This window comes from Paralichthys olivaceus, chromosome 21 (assembly GCF_024713975.1).
Source record: "Paralichthys olivaceus isolate ysfri-2021 chromosome 21, ASM2471397v2, whole genome shotgun sequence".
Taxonomy (NCBI): domain Eukaryota; kingdom Metazoa; phylum Chordata; class Actinopteri; order Pleuronectiformes; family Paralichthyidae; genus Paralichthys; species Paralichthys olivaceus.
Genome location: NC_091113.1, coordinates 10,085,760 through 10,106,357, shown reverse-complemented (window position 1 = coordinate 10,106,357; position 20,598 = coordinate 10,085,760). Strand labels below are relative to the sequence as shown.

Sequence of the window (20,598 nt, the reverse complement as noted above, 5' to 3'; positions counted from 1 at the left end):
CATTCAGTGCTGCATTAACCAGCTTTCACAGGAGATTAATATTGTACAGCAATTTTAAGGAAGTACTTCAGTAATGTCCTAAATAAACCCCCTCAGCTGCTGGTACAGTACTTAAATGTGTCACAGTGAGATGTGCAGTACTAAACTATATTTTTGGAAGCCAGTCAACTCTAAGTTGGAATCTTCTTTAATTCGATTGTGAAAACATTCACATCGACATATCAGGATAACTTCAATACCAGTGGTAATACAGGGTTGGAGATTGGTGCTTAAGGAAAACACATCAGCAGCAGCTCCATTCTCAGAAAACTCACTCCAGATCAAATCTGACCCATTGTTACGTGAATTCAGGCCAAACTCATTAATCTCACCAATGATACCATCAAGTCATCTTGCATCATTTACACACATACATGTTTGTTTGAGCAGGAACTACACAAGAAAGTAGCTTCTTGATCTGGAATAAATCTTCTGAAAGTAGCCTGCTCGCCAGCGTCATATCCAACAGCAACAGAACACTGAAACCCATGCAGGACTTTGAATGGCTGGAATGTGGAAGAGATGGAAGTACAGCCATAGATGAGTGGGGGGGGTGAAGAAGATGGAGAGAAGATGGATTTTTTTTGGGAAATTACACTTGTGAGACCCAACATGGGGCACACACACACCTTTAATGCAAACAGCAGTACTACAGGAAAAACACTGAAGTTTGAGAAAGTTTGCGTAATGATTAGAATACAGCTACACATAAAACTCCCACTCCACCAGCAACATACTAAAGGCAATCTTATTAAACCAAGAATTACATCCAGAGGAATTCCAACCACTTATCACAATTAACCCACAGTGCATTAAATCTATCTATATAGATATTCATTTGTCTGTCTGTATATATATATATATATGTATAATATATCCTGGGGATTAAAGACTTGCTGCATTAAACAGTTCAACGAACAATTTCTTATATAAATAAAATCAGTGGAAAAAAATCTTTAGTCCATACACATTTCTCTTTACAAATAGATCCTCAAGATTAATGCAGAAATTGTGACAACTCCCAAGTCAATATGGGAGGAGGAAAAGCTGTGTGGCCCTTTGGTCAGCTCTAAGACCTGGAGGCCGAGCTACCTCAGCCAGCCTCGTGGCCTGAAATAAGTGGAGGGAAAAAAAAGGAATCTTCATCAATTTGTTTTTGAAACAAACACACGCACACGCACACACAAGACAGACAAATCACTACATTGCGCATTTACAAGTTGACTATCAAATTGGGACGACTGTACATATTGTTGAGATAAGACCATATTTACGGAGCCGTTTTAATTCATTTTTCTCCACGTTCACTTCTTTCATCTTGTGTGGCAGAATTTTTTTTACAATTCCCCCCCATTTTACACTTTCTCCAGCAGCAACATAAAGGACAGATCTTTTAGTGGAGATGTTTGGGTGTTTATTTCGTGGAGAGAATGAGGGCAACGATGAGACCGTAGAGACCCAAGACCTCAGCAAAAATCAAGATGAGGATCATGCCCACAAAAAGCCTTGGCTGCTGAGCTGTGCCTCTAACACCTGCGTCACCAACGATGCCGATTGCGAAGCCTGCCGCCAGTCCACTGAGGCCCACACTCAACCCAGCTCCCAGATGAAGGAAACTCCTGGAGACACATGGACAAGGATGTTGGTCAGAGATCAAGTGAACTGGATTATCAATTTGAACAACAGGGATAGTTTAAACATGTGAAAGTCATTGTAGTTAGTTCTTATCACACTGGTGTCTGTTCAAGTGTTAATTTTCTATTAAGTTTGTTTTTAATTAGTTATTTGATGCTATAATAACAGGGAGATGTCATGATTGACAGCTGAGATTGGTTTAACGTGTGTATCGACGGTGCCGCACGACCACGGCTCCATCCCCCAATCTCTAATGGGTAGGCTCAAAATGTACAAGATGGTATCGTATCTGGGATATCTTGGCTTCATGTCTGGATAGTGGGAAGAAGTGGAAATGGGTCGTCAATGTTTATATATTTTATGGAAGTGCACTTTGATCATGTTGTTAAACTGTGACCAGTGTTGACGTAGGAATGCCGTGACCACATGCAGTGATGTGACCAGAGTGAAATGGCGGTGGCTGAGTGGTTTAACCACTCTGGCTGTGTTCATTGTAATGAACAACTATGTTATTCAGAACAACAGTATGATGGTTACATGTTCAACTGTTTAACATTAATGGAGCTACTTCAAAGCTATGACAACACAGAGCTAACTTATAAGTGTTGATATTAAATGACATTTATGACTCATAGAAATCTGGAATAGTGCCACATCACCACTGCTTTAGAATTCTAATTTGCTTGTGAAGGCAAAACTGTGGTTTGTGTTGACAATTCAAATAAAAGAGTAAAAATGTAACCTATTATCCAACTCACTTGTAGAGGGTGACCTTCTCTGAGATGTTGTTGGCAATCAGCACTGCTACTACCAGGCCGTAGATGGCTATGATACCCGCCATGACCACGGGGATGATGGACTTCATGATGAGCTCCGGCCTCATCACGGACATGGCGGCAATTCCTGTACCGCTCTTAGCTGTGCCATAGGCTGCTCCCAAGGCTGGTTGGGAAGAGAGACAGAACACAATTTCAGTTAATCATGAGCGACAAAAGAAACCAAAACGAGGCAGAAGTGAGATAAGAAATGAAGCAACCACACAGTTTTTGTTCCCTCTAAAAATGCAATAGGGCTCGACTTGGGAAATTTTGCTGGTGTTAGAATGGAAATTCCAGATCAGGTCCTCTTCAACCAACAGAAACACGATGTACCCTAAAAAAATCTGCAGTGTCACAGTTTGTGCCTCATTATATTAAACTGCATCAGCTAATTACATTTCACAATTGACCCTGCTGCAGGGCTGCAAGTGACTGAATGAATGAAAAAGCCCCATTAGGCCTCAGCACACGCTGACGTCACAAGAGAAGCAGGATACACGTCTCCAGATTCAGATCTAGTAAGGGATAGGTACCAGGGAAGGACTAGCACAACACAATCGTGCAACATCTGCTGTGTTCTATATCCAGTCCGCACTAGTCTCACTGCAATGTGACGGGGAAGGAGAAGTTGCAAAAAGCATCATCAGCATGTTCGCTTTGTTGGCCGTTGACGCTGAGGAGAAAATGCAGTGCCTCCTACGTCACACACACACGAGGAGGAGAGTGAATGAGAAAATCAATAATGCCTCTGCTCCATTATAAAATTATATATGAACAGATATAGAACAGCAACCATCAATCAAGAACTGGTTGTAAATCTGCACAGCAACAAAACATTTGAACAGCTTCCAGGTGAAAAGAGAATCTCGAGCAAAGAACGATGACGACTGTCAGAGCGAGGCAGTGTGTCATGAATCAGACACAGGCGTGTTAGACTAAATATTTCCATGCCAGAGGGGGGTGTGTGCATGTGTGTTTAAATGTGAACGTGTTTATTCCATCACCCACAAGATAAAAGGAAAGCTCGGAGATTACACTGACCACAGAATCGAATGTATTGGTCCGCACACATTTATTAAACGGTCATCATTTTGGCAGCACTTCCGCTATGAAGCACATGCGGATTATTCTCAGAGAGTCCAAGATGTTTCCCCGTTTTCAGTTTTGTAGATGCTGCGTTAATGCTAAATATAGCCTCCGTCCTCTGCGGGTCCTCCATCGCACAGGCAAAACATTTCATGTCTAGCTGTTACTATGTCACTTGTGAATGGACGTCAAAGTGGCTGCGTACAACAACCACTAAATCATACATAATAGAATAAATTCTTGTAAAGCAATCTTGGCTTTTTATAACTAACAAACAAAGATTAAACCTGAAATGTCTCTCGAGATATCATCTTGGCTGACTTGTCCACACAGCCTCAGGTACCCTGCCCTGTGTATTTTTTTTGGGGGAGAATGTGTTGAGCAAGCCTGAGTTTTTTCTGGTTAATTCCAAGTCCAGCTGAGATGCCTTGTCAATGTAAAGGCACAAAAGACGATAATGCGGTCATTCTTCAAATGTCAGCGATTATGCAAATGTGTCTAATAATTCAGTACAACATTTGGGAAGTATATTTGTTCCACCCAGATAATTCGGAAATCGCTTGTGTATTTTTCACAGAATTCAGCCTGAGCAAGGCTAAACAACTATCATAGCAACCATCACTTACATACAGGGTTAGTAGCTGTTAAAATATGCTATATAAATTATCTTTTTTTTTTTTTAAATGGACTGTATTCTATTACTGAATGTCCAAGTATTGGGAAGGGGAAATGTTATCAGAACAACTCTACTAAATCATTTTGTTTTCACTTTGTGGAAAATTGCTCATAGACTAAATGGTCAAAACCTACATTATATGGTACATTGCAACAAGCAAACTGACTGCACGGAGATCACAAATCTACCTTTGCAATTCAATATAAAAACTGACCAAGACCCAAAAACACACCTTCTCATTAAGCGGTAGAATTTCTTTAGAATAATATTCTAGCAACATCCAAGTTGTCCACTGTTCAGAGCTGTTCTAGTCATCTAGCCATCCTTTCTTTATAAATTACCTACAGAAATGTTATCCTCACTGATGTGTGACAGGTGAGGACTGAGAGAGACTCTTACACTACCATGCATGATGATTAAAGGTTTGATGTTGTGGCAGGGCGGCATCTGCAGTAGTGTGGAGGCACAACCTCTGGGTTTTAATCCTAATCCCTCAGCTTAGGTAAAGAGCTTTTTACCCCCTTTTCTTTGTCCCTTCCCAGCAGAATATTTGATGTATGGGATGCCCTTGTGACGCCATGTGATGTCAGAGCAGGCGGTGCCTCTAGCTAGGGGGGAACTTGCGCGCAAAATGCCCACGCAACAGAAAGGAGAATGACTTGCTCTGGGTAGTGAGTGAATGAGGAAGCACTGGTTTTAAGGAACAAAAAAAAAAAAAAAAAAAAATCAGGAAGCTCTCAGGGATTAAACAATTTCCAGTCTTACAAAATAGCAGGTTAGTTGTATGTGTAAAATATGAGGCTGCATACACAGCGACAAAATCTATTGTATCTGAATCTCAGGGATGTCGGACATATATGCTGCCATCACCGAGTACAACTCTTCAAGTAACTGAAAGTATAATAGAAATAACTGCCTCAAAAAATTAATTTGTGGGGACAAATGTCAAGTATCGTATTTATCTGCAATGTCTGGAAAAGCACACACACATCGCAGTGAACACACATTTATCAGGTTGTTTATCCAGGATATAAGGCTCCTTTATATTTGAACTCTTCCTGGCAGAGAAGGGTATCACACAAACTCCAGCACAGCTATCATGGGAGTGGTGATGGGTAATAACACCTTGTGACCCTCACAACGGTCACCAGACGAGTAAAACAATGCTAGATCACCTGACACCAGAGGATCACGGCAATTTACAGTCTGCTCCAGAAAACAGACCCATTTCTTTAAATTACCCCCCCCCCCCCCCCCATTATCAGAATTAGGAATGTTAAGTGTCATTGATTGACTGACAGTAGTGACCTCTAATTCGCTGTCATACTCCCTCAGCTTGTGTCAGGCTGATGTTACAGGAGCACAAGGTACAACTGTGTGTCAGTGACTTCACAACACACTGTAACATTGATTCTAACGAGCTGAAGCCTGAATCATCAAGTGTCCGCATCCATCCCACCACCTCCACATCCCTTCTTTGTGCCAGCATGATCCCTTCCTTACTAGCTAATTCCCCAGCTGTCACTCCTTCACCACCGCAGACCAGTACTACTGTTGACCTCAGGGGACGCCGCCACCATCATGCTTCCCTTGCCCATCGCTAGACAGTAAAACAGAGCTGACAAGAACAGGGCTGGCTTTGGCATCCAGCTGTCGGGTAATGTTGGATAAAATTAAATCTTATTGTTTTATCATTGAAGATTTTTATATCGTGAAATGTGATACCTTATTTGGATAACTTAAGATAGATTTCTCAAAATCTTATAAAAAAAATATAAATGCAACACTTTTCTTTCTGCTTCCATTTTAAATTATGATTTTTTCTACTAAAGGGGCCAATTCAGCAATTCTATTCAGAACTTTGTTTAATTTAGTGACAATATAATCCATATCAAGATGATTATAACAGTTTTGTACAAGTGTGGTTTGTGCTGGTCATAATAAAAGACCACTAAAAAGATTTTGTAAATGTCAAAATGCCACAGATGTTCTTAGCCACGAGGAGCATGTAGTTTACATGCTGATTGCAAAAATGCCAAATAGAGCACAGTTTGAATGACTGAATGCCCATCATTCAACCATCTAAGTTCTTTCCATGATTCTGGCAGCGCTATGTATCATCTGCTCGCATGTGATGCACTTCAGAATGCTAGTGGAATATAGTGGACATACCAGATACTGAGTTGTGAACTTGAACCAAACCAAGCTGGATATGATTTGCTCAGTGAATGCTGAATGTACTGTTAAGTTTCTAATCGACAATGTGATTTGTAATACTTACACATACAATTTTAAAGACCTTGCATATTGTGTTTAGATTTTTGTTAAATGTAATTGAAATCTCCATCTTGAAAAATTCTGATTAGCACATAGCACAATGTGATTTGTGAAAAGATGTGTTAAAACATTGCCAACACTCTTATGCTGACTGTTGCAATTCAGTGGACGGTGAAAACCTACATATAACTCTCGTCCAGAAATTAGCCAGTTGTACCTAAAGGCCTCGAGCTACAGTGGGTCAAACTGTAAAACTGTCAATTAGTAGCCTATTGATTGCCCATTGTAGCGGCACCCATCCCACCAGTGAACTCAATCTGGCTTTTCTTGGTTGCAGTGCAAAATGACACATGATGTGGGGCCTACCTTGAAATAAGGAAAGAAAGAAACTAGAAAACGGATCCAAAACCAGTATGACCAATTATGAAAGTAACCATTCTCAAAGTGCACGTTTTGTGCCACATCCCATTTACCATCTATAAACTCTGATAGCAACATTGATGTTAAACTCTTAATCTTCTGTAAAATGAGCCGCACTTTTGTTAAACAGAAATACAAATTGTTCACTTTTTACATTTATATTGCTCCAGATCAGTAACAAGAGGCAATTCCTAGTCAGACGTCTCATCATGTGATAATCATGTGACCTTGTGTCATTCCTTTGAACAATAAGGAAGTTCACTTGCTGATCCTGGTTTCCAGTCATTTAGGTTGTAAGAAAAATAGGTTTTTATCATGTGATCATCACTGACATGACAGAAAATCAATTATTGAACAATTGCAGAACAGTTTATGCTGAAGGATGTCAACTCATTTCATCACTGGTTAATGGTTTCTACATTCAATCTGCATAATGTACATAATATCGCATGAAAGCCAACAACTTTTGATTTTAAAAATCAAAATTCTGCATGCAGAAGTGTGGTTGGGATTTTGCAGAAAATGTGGAATTCAGCCCATCTCATCTGCTAAGTGCACCAAGCTAACACGCAGCTAGCTGTGTGTGTGTGGGGGGGGGGGGAGAGAAAGACATTTCGAGCCTGTAAAGCTTCAGATACTGCTATAACCACAACATGATAGAACAATCTGATCATTTCGATTGAGTTACTGTTTTGTCATTTCCGTTCAAATACAGCATCGAACCTGTGCACAACGGATTTAGGCTACAGTCCAAGCTAACTTATGTAGTCGTCATCAGCTAGCTAGCTAACTAGCCTGGAGTGGTCTTTACTGCCAGGTATTGAAGTAGAAGGACTGACACCCGCTATCGAGCTAATGTTAAATACACACTAGAAAATACAAACTCAACCACAGGTCGTTAGCATCGCCAGCTACGTCTGAATAAATGACAGCTCGAGATTAACATCGCGACGTTAACCTTAGCAAAGCTAGCGGGTGGCGTTCAGCTCCAATGCACCGTGGGTGACAAGTCGAGGCACGAGCAGAGGTGAGGATGAGCAGAGGGTTTGCACACAGCGACATTTTGTATTTAACACACAGCGCAGACACAAGAGGTGGTCGTGTTGTGATAATTACCGCTGAACACCATGGCTGCAGAGGCACCCATCACTGCGAAGAACGGAGAGTACTCGGGGGCTTCGGCCGACATTCTTCCTCGCTCGGTATAAAAAAATAAACTAAGTGTACAAAAGATTAATCGTTAATGGCGGGTCCGAGGAGAATCGCACTTGGCTTAAAAAGGTGTCGAAGGCCACAGTCTGGAGTTGCGGAGGGAAACCGTCTGACGCCTCTTAACAGTGTAAACGAGCGAGTCACGACTCTTCCGATAAATACCCGGCGCAGCGGCACAAAATGGCGAAGCGGAAAAAGTCACCTGACCGGCCGTACGGAGGAGACCTATCATCGGCCGGGCGTGTTCGTGGGGAGGAGACGCCCAAACAGAGCTCATTGATTATACTCAATGATGAACATCGTGCTTATAAAACAACGGCTGCGTACAAGGGGAGTGTTTTTCAGTTTTTGTTCATAGTTCCTGGTTTTGTGTTTTTGAAGGTCACCCCTATCAGACATCGCGGTGGTATGCTCCGCTGCAGGCTCTCCCTTCAGAAGCAGGGGGTCCACATGATGGGGACAAATGAGACAAGCCCAGAGACACGTTGTGTTTGTCTTCATCTATGAGAACATGAAGACACTGATTCTTTCAAGTGAAGAAATGCTTCAAAGTTAATTTATGATGCAAGACAGTTGATTAAAGTGAAATCCCCAAATGTTGAAATTCCTGATGTTGCTTGTTACATTTCTGCATTTTGCACCAGGACTCTACCATGCAGCATGTGGTGCTTCACAGTCAGCTGTGATGTGATGCAGCAGTGAGTGAGAGAATTCGAGCCTTAGTGTGTACGGTTGAGTGTGTGTGTGTGGGGGTAGGGAGCCGAGAATCCAACCTCCCCATCCCACTGTACAGCTCCCAGCTGCAGGGTGGGAGATCCACACAGAGGAGGGGGTGGTGGAGAGAGCTATAGGACACCGTGGAGGGAGGAGAAGAAGCGTGCATGCAGAAAGGCAGAGCTCGTGCCATCCCCATGCCTCCTCCTCCTCCTCCTCTCCCTCCTCTTCCATCTATCCCTCCATCATGCCTTCTCTCTCTCTCTCACTCTCTCTCTCTCTCCATTGCCCAGGCCAGTCAGGACCAGGGAAGGACCCCTCCCCCAAGTCACTGTAAAGCCTCTTCACTCAAGATGCAGTCTGTACACCAGCATCACAGCCTTCTTCCTTTTCAGACACTCAGGCCAACCTCTCTCTCCAGCTGCCAAATGCAAAGGTTGAAGCAGGGATGATGTGTGTGTGTGTGTGTGTGTGTGTGTGTGTGCAGTGATGCTCTCAAAACAAAGAGGCCAGAAATGAATAAGTGATTTTCACTTCATTTTCTCTTTCTCCTCTGAATGAATGTGTATTGATCCAGGACTCCTTCGGGATATGAATGCAGCCTTTCTACACATGCTTGGTTGCGATGGTCCTATCTGGGAATTACACTCAACAGACATTAGCAACCAGCTCATTTGCAGTAATAAGATAGCCTGTGCACCTACACGTTGTTGTTTCCTGTTTGTTTTGGGTGGACGGGTAAGGTGGATGCTCTTGTCCTTGCAGGTTATTAAATCAATGAGTTGTTATAAGTGGAGGATATGAGAGCAGACATTTTGACAGCTGGTCTTGCTGACATTGTTTGAGGAAGGGAAAACTAGGAACTATGATGAATTCTCAGCAGAACATTATTCAATCAATATACTGAAGATGTTCTATATAGAATAATTTATTATGAAGAGTACAGTGTAGATCTGGACTAAAGATATTCATCTACTGTGGTTCCATCATTTTTCAGTGGTTGTGATATTGTGAAATATGATCAGAACAGATTACTTTTCTACACACACTTCCACTCTGTGTACATAACAGGATATAAGAATAAACGGTGTCACAGAGCTGATAATCTCAGGTTTGAACTTTTAATTTTCCAGTCATTTAAAAAAATACCGATATTGTGGGAAATCTTAAATCCTATATTAAAACCCCACCTTGCTTGATGATCATGAATTCTACAGGACATCTACGGTTCAGTCCTTCAGGTTTGTGACATGAATCCAGTGACTGGAAGATACACCCTCCTCTATATTGCAATATTCAGTCAGTGAATCCAAACAATATGTCAGGATCCTCCTTGTAGTCTACGTCTTAATCCCCCTGTCCACAGCCCCCTTGTTATCTGAGGGGTGGGGGCTGGTCAGGCACAGACCCACCTCAGTGTCGGGTTAAACACTTAAGCATCTTACTCCTTGAGGCTGGAAAGCGTGGTTTTCAGGAGATGCGCCAGACCAACACCCAAAGGAGCAGCTAAATATAGAAGTGCATGTGCGATAAGCTGAGTGTGAATCCTGAATGAACAGCACAGCCATGGCTAGATGGAGTCAATGCCACTTACTGTACTGCAAGAGGGAATTACTACAGCACTTTGCTATCCAAGATACTTCATTTATTTTCATACATTAGGCCGAGCCACACCCACTGCAAATGAATTGGCTATAGCGCTTTGATGCATTAGCACAGACAGATTTATAACAAATGCAGTGTCTGTGACGTGGGTGTTCTATAAGACAGCTGGCGAAAGGCAGACGGCTTTTATGGATGTATTTGTTGGTGCATTTGACTCATTTCTGCTCAATATTTTCCGCTCATGCAGCTCACTGTCAGCTTCCACAAAGTAAGAGATGTGCACAAGACGTTCAAACTAAAATAGTCAGGGTCTGCTCAAGAAGTGTGTGTGAGTAATGCAGCAGTCACTGAGTGTTTTTAACCCATATAGGTCATATGACATTTACAACATCTCATTCATCTGATAAATTAGATCTTAAAGCTTTCTGAAACTCAAAAACTGTTATAATGCTGCAGCTATATGTAATGTTTTCTTTTTAAAAAAAAACATATTTTTCAAGGAGCCATGAAATCGCAGCATGTATGACATGGTTTTGACTACAATTAAAAATAAAACAGTAATTTCTGTATTAAGATATAAATAGACGAGTCATTTTGGGACCAGATATGCTAACTGTAACACAAGAAGATGGGGATTAGAGGGTTAGAGGGCAAGATTCATGGTCAGCTGACCTGAAGAGGCATCTGGCACATTTCTGCAACAGTCTGAAGAAATGTAACCCTCTCTCTGCAGCGACAGAGATGTGATATACGCGGGAGAAAAAAACAAGTAAAGTGAGACAATGAAACAAAGACAAGTCACTCTACTGAAAGCGTATTGCTGTATTTTCACATGTAGAACACATCGATTGATGTTTCACTGGAGCACATATTTGAACATAGAAATACAAATAGGCTGTTTAACTCCAACAGTGCACAGATTTGGACTTGTGTTACTATTTGCACAAGGGAAAAGGACGGAGGTAACAGGGAAAAGGGTAAAAAGAGGACAAGGATGAGCAAACTGCATTTATCTTAATTGCTTGTAAACCAATAACACCTCGATTTTTAAAAAGACTGTACTGTTATTCACGTCATTATTCTTGTTCTAAACAAAGGAGAGACTGCCACTCATTCAAAAGAAAACTTTCACATATGGTGCAAAATGGCGACACTCAAACTCACCACTGACATCCACAAACATTAACCACGCTAATTCATTTAGGAGATCTCCCACATAATGTCTGTACAATAAATCAACGTGTGGTGAAATGCAACCCGACTTGGCTAAAAGCTGCCCTGGTACAAGTTTACTACATCTTATTGTTTCAACATTTAAAAACACTTATCATCAAATTTACTGACTTGACTTCACATATTTTCTCAATATGATCTGGTTAATGATATTCTTAAGGACTATAAGAGATAGCTGAACGTTAATTTGGCAGAATGAGCTTCACCACAGAATAAAAAGTACTGAATTTACATTCAAAAATTAAAACATTGTTGCTCAGAATCAACATGAATACACAGCCGACATAGAAAAACATCTAGATTAACCTTTATATAGAGTTGATCTAAAAACCTTATTCATATGACTGCACACTTCAAATTAGTATACAATAATACAAATCTGTAAATACAAAAATAAACACAAAACCAGACAAAAATATCACTTTTTTTTCACATGTTGAATTTGGATTACCTGCGATAATAAATAAAAAATAATTAATCATATATGAATTTGTAGGACGGATGTAGTTCTGTTTACATATATGGGCTTTCCACCTCAAATACTGCTGGACATAATCATGATTTATGCACCTATGTATCCACGTGTGTGAGATGTATGGATCAATATGAATGAGTAGCTTGTGTGTGTGTGTTTGTGCAGCATTATGAAGCCATGGCATCCTGGAAACCCCAAACTTCCAGCAGTGAAACTTGGAAGCTCTCTGCACACAGGGGCGGGTTGTCAAAGGTGGTACATCTGCCAGTGCGCCCATGGTTCAGTTCTGAGTCAATGTAAAGAGCGTTGCCTTCACCTCCCCCTGGTCAAACATAAGAGCACAGAATATGTGGAAGTCAAAAGCAACAGAGTACAAATGTTGCGTTTCTGCTAATTATCTAAACCTAAAACAAATAGTACACTGTTATATCAACATGTAGTGGAAGGAAAAGCTAAAATCCAACATTTACTGTATTTTTTATGTTTTAGTCGACAATGGAAGAATTCTCCTCAACTCAACGATGTAACTGAGGACATTTTCACACCTGAAAGTACAAACCGAAAATGCAAAATACACAGTAGTAAGACGCTGTAACAATCCACTCACCTATGATGATGGAGTCAAAGTTTCCAGCCATGAACATGGAAGTATTCTTGGAGTTAAGGTTGAAGTGGCGAGCGGAGAGGAAGGGCGACAGTTCTCCTGCAGGTTTCTGTGGCTGCTGTAAGCTGTTGTTGTCAGAGTTCTGGCCCTCAGAGGACGCTGTGTCGTCTTCACCCTGCACCCTGATGGAGGAGGCCAGCTCCGGGTGGCGGATCACCACCCACTCATAGCGCTCAATCTCTGGCTTCAACTAACAAGGGAAACAAAGAAGTGACTTCTACTGCACGGCATACATCATCAAATTACACTCCTGGGCATCACACATTAAACTAAAAGGGTGTTCCTCTGCCAAGGCCCTATCTTGCCATGTTAAAAAAAAATCTTGATCTGTTTGTTTATCTGGATTTAATGAAGAAATTTTAGGTTCTTCCTTGGATTATAATCCGCTCTTCCTCAAAATTTCATGGAGATCGGATTATACAGTTTTGCATAATCCTAACACTGATGAAAAGAAAACCTTCTTGGCGGAGGAAATACAATAGTATTGCAAATGTATTCACAAAAGAAATACTTAAAAAAATACTATAACCTAGCTACTATTTTATCAATTCAAAGAATATATGCCATTAAATCCCCCCTCACCCTCTCCAACCCTCCACCGCACATCTGATGGACATGATTCCCTGCTCCCTGACTCTTGTGTGTCAGGTGTGGTGTCAGGTGAAGCCCCTGTCAGCTGCAGACTAGATCAGATTACAGGAGTTTCCGATGTGTGTGTTTCTTTAAGTATTAGTGTGTGAGATGATGGAGTTTTCTGGTGTGCAGGCTCAGACAGCCCACTGCTGTGCATCAACTCAAACACACAAGTAACTAAAGGAGATCCAGTCTAACCCAGGTGTTGTTAAAACTAAAGCTCAAAGCTGCTCTTTCAAAAGCAAATAAAAGTTAATGTGAGGCTGTTTTAACAGAGGGAAACGAGGAAAAGCCGGTACGCTGAACTGTGACCCACAAGGCAGGCTTTTCTAATGGGAGCCTCGGATGCTGCTTGAGGCCAGAGACACTCCCTCAAGAACACAGGAAACCAGAGTGGATGGTACCCTCTGGTGGTTACAAAGTGGTACTGCTCAGAAATGACATTTGACTCCATTGGATCACTTAAGTGCTTCCTGAAATTCACCTAATAAAGGAAGGATTTATTTACTGCTGAATGCAAGCTCTTGAGTCAGGATAGTAAAATAAACTGACCCTAAAGACGAAGCATTCCCCTGTGCCAAAGAAACTCAATTTGTTGCCTCCTCTCTTCCGCTCCTCCCAGTCTGTGGATAGGAAGGCTCCACATACCTGAAGGAAGAAAAGGAATAAGCACAGTTAGAGTCAATCTGTTTGATTTGCTCGTGTGCATCGGCTTTATTATCTAAAATACTTCAAAATTCATACAATTAGAAGGTTGGTGGAGGTTTAAACCTTAACATGGCGATGGCTTACTGATCTGAGCTGCATCAATATTCAGACAAATATCTGATGTGATGATATCAGGTTGTTATCATATCCCAAGTCTGTGTCTTTATAATCAATAATAATGTGTGTATTACTCACGTCACCATCGGTGGTCCGAATGAGGAGCAGAGTGGGTTCATAGCCTTCACAATGTGAGTAGAATCTGGAGGAAAATGTGAATGTTTAATTCATTGCAACTAACTGAAAGCAATTCCTCAAACTGAATCCAAAGACAAAACATATTTGATGAACTACATAAAGCAACACAACATGCTAAACAGGGCCTGAGACCTGAAGTTTAGCGCAGTAGTCAAAAGCTGCATTATTTGTATCGGGGTAAGTGTTGGAGAGAATACCTGTTCAGGCTGCAACCATGAGTGGAGGTGGTGAAGAGGAGTTGTGGTTGACACAGGGCAAAGCGCTCAGGGATCCACGACCAGATGTCTCGCATTTCCTTGGCGCTGACGATCTCAGAGGAGAAGGTGTCTGGGTTAAGGGCCAGCTGCACGTTCCGCCTGGAGACGCCCCCAATACATACAGATACAGGGAGATGAAGAGGTAGCGAATGAGAGAAAGATCCAATGGTTGGTGACGTATAAACCTTTGAAGCAGATGCTGGTGTGAATGTATCTATATTTATATATTACATGTAAGAGTCTACTGAAACTGACCATACTTATTCTGAAAGAAAGTGACTATTTGGCAAAAAAATAGAAATAGATCCGGAGAGAGGCACAGAGAAGAGAAGAGAACCCACCTAGAACTGTAAATGAACCAAAGCAGTGAACACAGGAGTGGAGTGCAGACGAGACAAGATGGTGGATGGAAAAGTGTGGCACAGACCAAACAACATGGAAACAAGAACATGATGTGAGACAAGGATGCAAGAACAACTTCAACCATTCCCCAAAGAATGCACCAATAAGAAGCAGAAAAGAAAATTGCCCAAGAGTAATAGACATATGGGTATATAAACTACATCTAATTTTTCATGACATAAAAAAAACTATTATTGACTATACCGCTTCTGTTTGACAGTGATTCCCTTCTGCTGCAAGGACTTTTCATTTGTGAGCTGCAGCAGGGTGATCTCCTTGCGGCTAAACAGTCGGATGGAGAAGGCTTTCTCTAGCAGCTTCTCAGGTGTGACGGTGGAGGCAATGCCCTTGACGAAAGCTTGAATGTCCGCCCTGACTTTGCTTGAATCCTGCTGCTGCTGGCCCCCTTGGGCTCCCACTTTCTGCTTACAGTAGAACTTGAGCAAAGCTATAGCCACACGGTAGAGAATCTTATAGCCCTCCACTAGGTAGACGTCCAGCACCCTGACAACATGGCTGAAAGGCAGGTCTCCAAGCACCCAGCGTTGCCAGTCTGAGTAGACTTCCATCACATCCTGGGCTGTGGCTACGATCAATTTGTGGGCAGCTGTGCAGTACTTGTTGGCCAGGTCACCAAACGTCATGCATCCCGACTCATAGGCCAGGAAAGTCTGGTCCAGCAGCCGCTTGCCTGGCTCGTTGCAGGCCAGTATGCGGCTGACGTGCTCAAAACACTGAGCCTCGTCCACACTGAAGTGCAGGAGCAAAGAAGTAACAGCCGGAAGTGACGGGCAGTGGGAGATATCTGGAAACTGTCCAGCCACGCAGTTGATAATCTGATGAGCTGAGGCTACTGCCTCTGACTTCAGGCAGTACCGTGGCAAAGGAATACCATCCACAAACTCTGGTAGCGGGATGTGGGAGGAAGGTTTCTTAGTGGCTGAATTTCCCATGATGTCACGATACACCTCTGCATCAGGGGTGACTGTACGACAGGGAATACCTTTAATAAGCTGCTGGTAGACTTGTGCCCGTAGTTTGTGGTTTTTGGCCCAGTAACCCTGACGGGCCATCTGCTTAAACTCTTTCAGGTCTTTGCAGTCTACCTTGGTGGGCCCACCACTCTTGGCCAGATCCCCCGTTTGGTTCCAGTCCACAAAGCTGCCATAGTCTTCTTCAGCCATGGTGCTGGAAACTTGCTGGACTGGTGTGAAGAGAGAGAGGAGTTGTGCTGGGGTTTTACAAACCTTCTGTCCTCCACACAGCAGATAACAAATCTATTTCTCTTCACTGCCCATGCTGCTTACTGAAAAATACAAAGAGGAAAATGACAAAATTAATGTGTTTTGTCATAATTGTCATTGTTTGTGAGTTTTATAAAAAGACTAATTTCTTATTAGTCTTTCTAATAAGAAATTAGTCAGAGATAACACGACTTGGGTTAAAATTACATCTTTATAGATATCTATACTATTTGAAAGGATTCAGGAAAAGATGCGACAAAGAGCAGAGACAGTACATTTGTACTGTAAAAACAACATTAGCCAATTTTACTTATCAGATTAACGATTTAGTAAAAATCTTCTGATCTGAAAAAAAAGCATGTGCATCATGCATTTCATACATTTCAAGCGATAACTAAATCAAATAAATCCGTAGCCTGAATGGAATGCAAGGCAAGACTATCTTGGTGCTGCCTTATGACAAGCACAAAACGACTTCAGATGACCTCTGATGCACAAATATTTCTCTAACTGATTTAATTATCCATGCAAAGATAGATACTAAAGCAAGTGCCACTATTATGCAGTAATCATGCAATTTCCGGCTTATCCACAAAATACAGGAGAAGCATTTCCTGAGATTATTCAGAGAGTGCTAATTGTGCAATCAAAAAAGAATTTTAAATTGTTTCTCAACAAGTCACGAGAAGATGCATGTCCAAAGATCATTTGCAGTATCCTGTCATAAAATCCTCAGACAATTACACAAGGCACCCCAAGTCACATGGAAGACGACATGTAAAAATGCATGCGTTCACGGTGAATCTACAGCGAGACGGCCTATCCTGCTTAGAGAGTATGTTTATGTAAATGTACATTTTAACATTGACAGAGGATACAACTGACCTGAAGCAGACTTCCATTAAGACCCAACAAAAGAAAGTCAATATAAGCCATAATATAATGATATATTATCTTCTTAGAAACTCAGCCCATCATTAACACAAACAGGCATAGTGAAGTAATTTGAAATGCTGTTGAGCAATCTGCAAAACCCGACTACTATTGTTGCATTCCATTAACTTGAACTGGCCAGTCCTAAAACCTCACTACATGAAATTTTAAACTGGGTCAACTTATCTCATGATGACAATTTGCAGTAATTCTCAGCCGATCTGTGGATCTCTGCTCCCATAGAGCAGCACAGCATAGCCACATCCCAGCAGCAGCTGTGCATCCTACAAACATGGGTCCTCAAAGGTTATGCAAGTTCATACTAAAACGAGTTTAGCTTATTTAGCTAATGTAGCAAATGCATATGTATTTAGGTCTTCACTACAGTATACTGTACAGAGGACAGTATCGATGTACCGAACAGACTGTAACTGAGTGTTTATCAGCTCTCACGATGATGTGTTGTACATTTAAAATATGTGAAAATCATTTAACAACCTTTTGGTAGGATTGTTACTGTACATTTGAACATTTAAGGTATTGTCCGGAAAAGGAAACTTACTACTACATTTTTATATTCATATGATATTGTATACTATTTTCATGTATGTATGTATTTATTTATATATATATATATGTAGTAAATGTCCTCGAAAATAAAAAAATGATCAAAATATATACACACACACCATTTTCCTACTTAAATCCATTTATGTTGTGTATAATATAATGCAAAATACAGTATACATCCTTGGGCTATCACCCTGTATTTTTCTCTACCTCCAATAATCCATCTGTAGTGAGAGGTGTAGATTGTGTTCTGTGATTCATTTGATTAGATCTGATCCAGGTCCAGCTCGGGTTGAGACAATCTGCTGCTGTCACAGGGGAGTTTCAGTTCACCTGCAGTTTGATCTCATGAGCAGATGCAGACATTAGCACCGAGGAGGCTAACGCGTCGCCTCAGGTAACAGTGCGGTGTTTGCAGGTGCAGCTAAGTCAACACACACCGAACTGACTTCACGTGCAAGCGGATCTGCTTCAAACTTCCCGTTCATTTCATTAACACGTTAATTAGCAGCCCAGCGGCTAAAACAGTATTCAGCATTAAATCTGCCAAGTTAGCATTGCTAACGTGAGCTAGCCGCCGGGCTGCTCCTGTCAGTGAGCGTCAGGAGCTAACGATACCTTTACCAGAAAACCAGAAGAGCAGGCAGACATGAAAACACACTGACAGGAACATAAACAGTGAGACACAGTCAAGCTAAGAGCGCTACACCGGCTAGCATACACGCTACCATCCACAAATGAATCTAGTCCGCGGGACGTGTTCTGCGGGAGTTTGTCACCGCGGACAGATTTCAGCTTTAATAATGAGACGTTATGGATTCGAAACACTGAACCCACAGCCGGGGACGATAAGACACGACCTCCGCTACACCTCCGCCGCAGACCGGCGGCTGGAGGAGGAGAGGTCGCCAGACACGGAGAGGGTTTCTCTTACCTGGACGCGAGATGTCTTGAGACGTGAAGCCGCGTTCATGTCGAGAAGCCTCGGGCATGCGCACTGGCTTCAGCCCCGCGTCCAGCTGCAGCCGCAGAGCCTGGAGGCCACGCCCATCACCACGCGCAGCACAGGGGAGCGTCCAGATGTGACCCTCACCCGCACCCGTACCCCGAACACTCCACAGACCCAACCCGAGGAGCCAGAGGAGCACATCTGGATCCGAAGTGCGCTGCTTCACTGAAGCTGAAAAGTAGTTCATCAACTGTATCTGCATGTAAAGTGGTACATCCCCTGAGAATGCACGATGAGATAAGTTTGACAGTTTGTAGTTGGACCTTATTAGACCCCCTCAGACAACATATTTATATGAGAGGTGCTCAACATGGTTTCTATACGATTCCTCGCAGTTGTGTCGTTTTATTTTGTCTTGTTCACAGTTAAGGTTGGTCCCTATGAAATATGCAACTGTTTCCGTTGCGATATATAAACTGTGAAGACAGGCGTGAGGTAAAACAATTGCTATAACTGACTTTTGGAAAACCTCTGGCAGCCAAATCAAAAGGGAAATACATTTACAACCAGTTACCTGGTTCATGCACTAAAGTGGGAGAACTCACATGCTCTTCAGAAAACAGTCAGTGAAGAAAACCAACTGGATTCCAGAATAAAATATGTAAAAGCAATGCAAAAGCATGTGTGTGTATGGGGTGTGGTAGAAACCAGTAATGGCTTTTCTGAAAACCACACCCAAAAGATATAAAAAATACTCATTCATCAAATCAGGTGAGAAAATTTGACATATTATAGTAGTGCACAAATAAACAGACAAATATATGCTGATGGTGTTTACATGTGGTAAAAAAAACTAACTTGAATATAAGTTATTACAACATAGATCTTTACAGAGAAGATTCTTGGTCTAACGTACATGAGAGCAGTCAAACCAAAAAGATTAATGTGCAGTAGAAGCATTTCAGTATCATACCAAACTGGAGGAACTATAAATCATATGAAGATAGCCTATCTATTATCCTCGTGAGTCTCTCTCGAAGCTCACCCTTCACAATAACAGGTTAGCAACTCCCTCATTGAATCCTTCCTGCAGAGGCCTTCAAAGGTATCAAAAGATGTATGAAACACAAATAACCTGACATATGCCAGGATTGCAAAATAGAAAAGAATCTAGAAGAATCAGATTTATTTATTGCAAATAAAATGTTTAAACAGCAAAGCATTTAAAAATCTCTTTTTGCACATAGAGGAATCCGATGATAATGTATGTTTTCATTGCACAAAAGAGAAAGCTGTGATATTTGATACAGAGGTAGATGAGGATCTGTCAAGTTTGATGGTTATGGAAATGTAAATTGTTGCCAAAGTTACACAATGTTATTTCAAGCAAACTAACCCATTCATTTCCTTGGCTTTCCTTTACAAGGTTTGGTGACACTGCTGTGACTGTGAAGAGGCTGCACGGGCGATCACAGCATTCGATTTGTCTTGTTTACTTGCAGTCTCGCTCAGTCAAGTGAGTGATGGTACTGGGACAGGACAGTAAGTGCCCGAGCGAGGGCAACAAACGCTGCCTTTGTCCAGCTGCTCAAAGCAGCCACCAAAACAACTAACCAACACATGACAGTTATTACTGATAATTGAATCGTGGAGCCAACATTGCCTAGCAGTAAAATGTTGTTTTGCTTTGCTTTTCCTGGACATGCATGATGTTTTTCATGCCCTCGTCTGGGACAGAGGAGGAAAATCAAGCCTTGGCTGCAAAATGAGTGACATCAGAACATTTTTCAATT

General features: G+C 41.7%; 2 protein-coding genes and 1 long non-coding RNA gene across 3 annotated transcripts; 1 reads left to right on the top strand and 2 right to left on the bottom strand.

The window, feature by feature from the left end:
- Positions 1-171: 171 nt before the first annotated feature.
- Positions 172-8,685, bottom strand: atp6v0cb (ATPase H+ transporting V0 subunit cb). Its single transcript, XM_020083210.2, has 3 exons — positions 8,068-8,685; positions 2,433-2,616; positions 172-1,658 (listed from the first exon to the last, which is right to left on the bottom strand). Exons 1-3 carry the CDS (start codon positions 8,138-8,140, stop codon positions 1,454-1,456), a joined length of 462 nt encoding a protein of 153 aa, XP_019938769.1. The 5' UTR covers positions 8,141-8,685; the 3' UTR covers positions 172-1,453.
- Positions 7,679-8,759, top strand: LOC138405996 (uncharacterized). Its single transcript, XR_011239667.1, has 2 exons — positions 7,679-7,978; positions 8,545-8,759. It is a non-coding gene; the product is annotated as an uncharacterized lncRNA (long non-coding RNA).
- A 2,525-nt stretch (positions 8,760-11,284) lies between these two features.
- Positions 11,285-18,929, bottom strand: tbc1d24 (TBC1 domain family, member 24). Its single transcript, XM_020083571.2, has 7 exons — positions 18,791-18,929; positions 15,314-16,415; positions 14,648-14,806; positions 14,391-14,454; positions 14,040-14,135; positions 12,798-13,044; positions 11,285-12,512 (listed from the first exon to the last, which is right to left on the bottom strand). Exons 2-7 carry the CDS (start codon positions 16,291-16,293, stop codon positions 12,358-12,360), a joined length of 1,701 nt encoding a protein of 566 aa, XP_019939130.1. The 5' UTR covers positions 16,294-16,415; positions 18,791-18,929; the 3' UTR covers positions 11,285-12,357.
- Positions 18,930-20,598: the final 1,669 nt, after the last annotated feature.